The sequence below is a fragment of the Bubalus kerabau genome, chromosome 6 (assembly GCF_029407905.1).
Source record: "Bubalus kerabau isolate K-KA32 ecotype Philippines breed swamp buffalo chromosome 6, PCC_UOA_SB_1v2, whole genome shotgun sequence".
NCBI classification, from domain to species: domain Eukaryota; kingdom Metazoa; phylum Chordata; class Mammalia; order Artiodactyla; family Bovidae; genus Bubalus; species Bubalus kerabau.
This window is the reverse complement of record NC_073629.1, coordinates 32,996,469-33,002,748: the sequence shown is the minus strand read 5'-3', so window position 1 is coordinate 33,002,748 and position 6,280 is coordinate 32,996,469. Positions and strand designations below refer to the sequence as shown.

General features: G+C 40.5%; 1 protein-coding gene across 1 annotated transcript in view; it reads left to right on the top strand.

The window, feature by feature from the left end:
• The first annotated feature begins 297 nt into the window (after positions 1 to 297).
• The window catches only part of CHIA (chitinase acidic), a 31,114-nt gene continuing 25,131 nt past the window's right edge, over positions 298 to 6,280 (top strand). Inside the window, exons 1-3 of the mRNA XM_055586876.1 lie at positions 298 to 322; positions 2,411 to 2,440; positions 3,001 to 3,202. Of these exons, the coding sequence (XP_055442851.1) occupies positions 298 to 322; positions 2,411 to 2,440; positions 3,001 to 3,202 (257 nt within the window). The remainder of the gene's footprint in view (positions 323 to 2,410; positions 2,441 to 3,000; positions 3,203 to 6,280) is intronic.

The window sequence follows — 6,280 nt, the reverse complement described above, 5'->3', positions numbered from 1 at the left end:
CTCTGAGAACTGCCAAAAAAAACCTATCAAGCTTGTATTTTTCATGGTGATGGTCTCTACCACCCCGTTAGGAGACATGATGTTTTGTCTTTATTAAGCAGAGGAGGTTGGGAGGGGGAAGTGCAGGTTAGAAGTCCATGAGTGGTTGTTTGTAGGGGAGGAGATCTGTTGACTTACTGATTAGCTATATACACATCTGGATTAGATGCTCTCTGCTTGGAAGATATCCTTTGTGATGACCTGTTTGTCAGATGGTATAAAAGGCAAATCCAGGCTCTGCAAGTATTGACAGCAACCATGGCAAAACTTATTTTCCTCACAGGTGAGTCCGTAATTGGGGATGGAGCCTTATTCTTTTTTTTTTTTTTAATTTAAATTTATTTATTTTAATTGGAGGCTAATTACTTTACATATTGTATTGGTTTTGCCATACATCAACATGAATCCACCACGGGAACCTTATTCTTACCTGATTTCTTTCCTTCTCTGGATCTGAAAGGCATGAAGTAGTCTTCACACATAGCTCTACGTTTTTCTATTCTTCTATCATCATTTCAAATTTCCAAGGGAATCCTGACATGCACAAATATGTCTGCTTCTAATTCTCTTCTCAATTGACTATGGCAGCATTTCTATCTTCTTTGATGCCATGAGCACAGTCCTGAAAGAAAGGCTAGTTTTCTGCCAGTGCTTGTCTTACTCTCCCATCTCTTGTTGGGTTGTTTCCTTTTCTCTATTCATTTTCCTACGCCAACTCATTTTAATTGGTATTGTTTTTATTTACATGTTTGTGTTTTTGGTCTATCTTTTTCAGAGATGGACATCAGTAGGAACTCAGATACAGTTATGCAAGTTGTCTTTTTTCCTACTGTTTTCAGGATTATTCCTCTTTTATCCCTTACTGTTCTATTATGCTGCTGATGTATTATAAAAATATCAGAAATTCAATCATTTAAATGGGTAGATTCAGTACATTGTTTAGACCCAATCAGTATCCACAGCTTATTAGTTGCTCTAGAGCTGAGATTTACAAACTTTTTATAGCTTCAGCTTTTCCAGATGAGATCTCCAACTCAATTTATAAAACAATCAGATCAAAAGTGCTCTGGTACACACGAGTTAATCATTAACTGACCAGGAGGCTGACTGCTGTGCTGAAGTTTGCCTCCTCTGCAGAGAGTCCTTGGAGGAGTGCTGGACATCAGGGCCAATACTAGCTCAGTGTTTGCCAAACTTCTCTGTTGCTGGGAATCTTCTGTGCATACTTGTTAAACTTTACAAGTTCTTGGCTTCATCCCACACCCATTGAGTAAGAAGCTCTAGAGGGCCCAGGAAGCTGTGTCACTGCCCTGTATAATTTAAAGATATATTTCATTAAAAAATGTGACTGTGAGCAAAAAAAAAAAAAAAAAAAGTGCTCTGGTAGAAGCCAGGGAATGCCATCTGGAGTCTTGCCTCACAGTTCCTAGTTCTTCTCTTCTGCTATAAGTGTTATTACTGCTGCTGCTGCTGCTAAGTCGCTTCAGTTGTGTCCGACTCTGTGCGACCGCATAGACGGCAGCCCACCAGGCTCCCCCGTCCCTGGGATTCTCCAGGCAAGAACACTGGAGTGGGTTGCCATTTCCTTCTCCAATGCATGAAAGTGAAAAGTGAAAGTGAAGTCACTCAGTCATGTCCGACTCTTAGCGACCCCATGGACTGCAGCCTACCAGGCTCCTCCGTCCATGGGATTTTCCAGGCAAGAGTACAGGAGTGGGTTGCCATTGCCTTCTCCGAAGTGTTCTTAAAGTTGGTTTAAATAAATCCCAAGGCTCCCAGAGATACTGAGTTCACTGATTTAGAAGATGCTTTGTGTGTGAAGGCTGTATTCATCTGAGTTAAGGACAGTGAAGCACGGATGGGTGTGTAGTCACTGAGTAGAGTAAATTTTGGATAGTTTCAGTAAGTAGATCTACTCTGCATTCAATAACATTTGTTACTGACATGGAAGTAGAAGAATAGGGAGCCATGCTCATTTTTGACTAAGAGAAAGGAATTGCAGCTTTATTGTTTGTTGTCGTTTAGTCACTAAGTTGTATCCTACTCTTTTGTAACTCCATGAACTATAGTTCACCACACTCCTCGGTTCTTGGGATTTCCCAGGCAAGAATACTGGAGAGGGTTGCCATGCCTTCCTCTAGGGGATCTTTCCAACCCAGGGATCAAACCATGTCACCTGCATTGGCAGGCAAATTGAGCCACCAGGGAATCCCTTTGCCTTCCTTGAAAAGCCTACTATTTGGCATAACCCCTGAGTGCCACTTGGGTTGTAAACATCTATGACCCATAGCATGGTACGCAAGGCCTCAGAATTATATTTGGCAAGATATAGACAACTGGTTCAGAATTCATGTTGTTTCTTTCTCTCTAGGTCTGGCCTTTCTGCTGAATGCTCAGCTAGGTAAGTCATGGACTCTGTATTTTATCCTTGACATAATGTTTCCCTACCATAAACCTCCAATCTCTGTAAATTATACAAAATGCAATTTTTGTCTGCTTAATGTATTAAATGCTATTTTTCATATCCCAATATTACTTAAAAAAAATATACCAAGAGATAAGCTGTACTCGGGAAAGAAAGCTACTGTCTTCTTCACAAACAGATGGGTTTGATGTATTGGCTGCCACTACTATCCTCTTCAGCATAATCACCTGAGTATACATTGGTATTCACTGGGTTTCATAGGAGGACTACCAGGCATCTTTTCTTAAGTGGTTCTCCAGCTTAGCTGAGATCACAAAGTGAATCTGTCAAAGTTCAAAATAACCAGCCTCAAGTCAGTGACTGGTTCCCACATTAGAAGCTTTGAACTCATTTGTGAAGGTGTTCCTACTAACCAACCCTGCACAGGGAACAGGTATTTGAGGGAAAGGGAGGCAAACAGAGTCAAGGCTAACACTTATAGCACATTTCAGTGGTACCTAACTCAGGCCATTGTTCTTACTTCTCACTATCCTCAGGTTCTGCCTACCAGCTGGTATGCTACTTCTCTAACTGGGCCCAGTACCGTCCAGGCCTGGGAAGCTTCAAGCCTGACAAGATCGACCCCTGCCTCTGCACTCACCTGATCTATGCCTTCGCTGGGATGAGTAACAGTGAGATCACCACCATTGAATGGAATGATGTGGCTCTCTACAGTTCTTTCAATGACCTGAAAAAAAAGTAAGAGAAAGGGGAGATATCTGAGTTAGTATCTCCCAGGCCAATATTTCCCAGACATTAAATAATGTGCAAACAAGTGATTCTTAAAATGCAGTTCAGGTTCAGTGAGTCTCAGGTGGAAACTAAGACACTGTATTTATAACAAGCTTCCCAGTGATGTCGATGCTTCTTGTCCAGGAACTGAACTTCAAGTACTGAGGCTATAGATAAAATAGAACATTGCCTGCTTTAGCTAGTATTAAAAAATTAGTTCTGTTTCTTCCTTCTTTTCTCTATCAATATCTTTTTTTAATTGTTCAAGGCAGTTTTTTTTTTTTAATTGGAGGCTAATTACTTTACAATATTGTGGTGGTTTTTGCCTGACATTCACATGAATCAGCCATGGGTGTACATGTGTTCCCCATCCTGACCCTCCCTCCCACCTCTCTCCCCATCCCATCCTTCTGGGTCATTCTAGTACATCAGCCCTGAGCACCCTGTCTCATGCATTGAACCTGGACTGGAAATCTATTTCACATATGATAATATACATGTTTCAATGCTATTCTCTCAAATCATCCCACCCTCACCTTCTCCCACAGAGTCCAAAAGTCTGTTCTTTACATCTGTGTCTCTTTTGCTGTCTCACATATAGGGTCATCGTTACCATCTTTCTAAATTCCATATATACATATTAATATACTGTATTGGTGTTTTTCTTTCTGACTTACTTCACTCTGTATAATAGGCTCCAGTTTCATCTACCTCACTAGAACTGATTCAAATGCATTTTTTAATAGCTGAGTAATATTCCATTGTGTATGTGTATCACAGCTTTCTTATCCATTCATCTGCCGATGAACATCTAGGTTGCTTCCATGTCCTGGCTATTGTAAACAGTGCTGCGATGATCCCTGGGGTACACGTGTCTCTTTCAATTCTGTTTTCCTCGGTGTATATGCCCAGCAGTGGGATTGCTGGGTCGTATGGGAGTTCTATTTCCAGTTTTTTAAGGAATCTCCACACTGTTCTCCATAGTGGCTGTACTAATTTGCATTCCCACCCTGTAAGAGGGTTCCTTTTTCTCTGCACCCTCTCCAGCATTTATTGTTTGTAGACTTTTTGATAGCAGCCATTCTGACTGGTGTGAGATGGTACCTCATAGTGGTTTTGATTTGCATTTCTCTGATAATGAGTGATGTTGAGCATCTTTTCATGTGTTCGTTAGCCATCTGTATGTCTTCTTTGGAGAAATGTCTGTTTAGTTCCTTGGCCCATTTTTTGATTGGGTGGTTTATTTTTCTGGAATTGAGCTGCAGGAGTTGCTTGTATATTTTTGAGACTAATTGTCATTTGCTTCATTTGCTATTATTCTCTCCCATTCTGAAGGCTGTCTTTTCACCTTGCTTATAGTTTCCTTCGTTGTGCAAAAGCTTTTAAGTTTAATTAGGTCCCATTTGTTTATTTTTGCTTTTATTTCCATTACTCTGGGAGGTGGGTCATAGAGGATCCTGCTATAATTTATGTCAGAGAGTGTTTTGCCTATGTTTTCCTCTAAGAGTTTTATAGTTTCTGGTCTTACATTTAGATTCTTAATCCATTTTGAGTTTATTTTTGTGTATGGTGTTTAAAAGTGTTCTAGTTTCATTCTTTTACAAGTGGTTGACCAGTTTTCCCAGCACCACTTGTTAAAGAGACTGTCTTTCTTCCATTGTATATTCTTGCCTCCTTTGTCAAAGAGAAAGTGTCCATAGGTGTGTGGATTTATCTCTGGGCTTTCTATTTTGTCCCACTGATCTATATTTCTGTCTTTGTGCCAGTACCATACTGTCTTGATGACCATTTGCTTTGTAGTAGAGCCTGAAGTCAGGCAGGTTGATTCCTCCAGTTCCATTCTTCTTTCTCAAGATTGCTCCGGCTATTCGAGGTTTTTTGTGCTTCCATACAAATTGTGAAATTATTTGTTCTAGTTCTCTGAAAAATACTGTTGGTAGCTTGATAGGGATTGCATTGAAACTATAGATTGCTTTGGGTTGTATACTCATTTTCACTATATTGATTCTTCTGATCCATGAACACGGTATATTTCTCCATCTATTTGTGTCATCTTTGATTGCTTTCATCAGTGTTTTATAGTTTACTATATATAGGTCTTTTGTTTCTTTAGGTAGATTCATTCCTAAGTATTTTATTCTTTTCATTGCAATGGTGAATGGAATTGTTTCTTTATTTCTCTGTTTTCTCATTATTAGTGTACAGGAATGCAAGGGATTTCTCTGTGTTAATTTTATATCCTGCAACTTTGCTATATTCATTGATTAGTTCTAGTAATTTTCTGGTGGAGTCTTTAGGGTTTTCTATGTAGAGGATCATGTCATCTGCAAACAGTGAGAGTTTTACTTCTTTTCCAATCTGGATTCCTTTTATTTCTTTTTCTGCTCTGATTGCTGTGGCTAATACTTCCAAAACTATGTTGAATAGTAGTGGTGAGAGTGGGCATCCTTGTTTTGTTCCTGACTTTAGGGTTCAGTTCAGTTCAGTCCATTTCAGTCGCTCAGTCGTGTCCGACTCTTTGCGACCAAATGAATCGCAGCACATAAGGCCTCCCTGTCCATCACCAACTCCCGGAGTTCACTCAGACTCACGTCCATCAAGTCAGTGATGCCATCCAGCCATCTCATCCTCTGTCGTCCTCTTCTCCTCCTGCCCCCAATCCCTCCCAGCATCAGAGACTTTTCCAATGAGTCAACTCTTCTCATGAGGTGGCCAAAGTACTGGAGTTTCAGCTTTAGCATCATTCCCTCCAAAGAAATCCCAGGGCTGATCTCCTTCAGAATGGACTGGTTGGATCTCCTTGCAGTCCAAGGGACTCTCAAGGGCCTTCTCCAACACCACAGTTCAAAACCATCAATTCTTCGGCACTCAGCTTTCTTCACAGTCCAACTCTCACATCCATACATGACCACAGGAAAAACCATAGCCTTGACTAGCCAGACCTTTGTTGGCAAAGTAATGTCTCTGCTTTTGAATATGCTACCTAGGTTGGACATAACTTTCCTTCCAAGGAGTAAGCGTCTTTTAATTTCATGGCTGCACTCA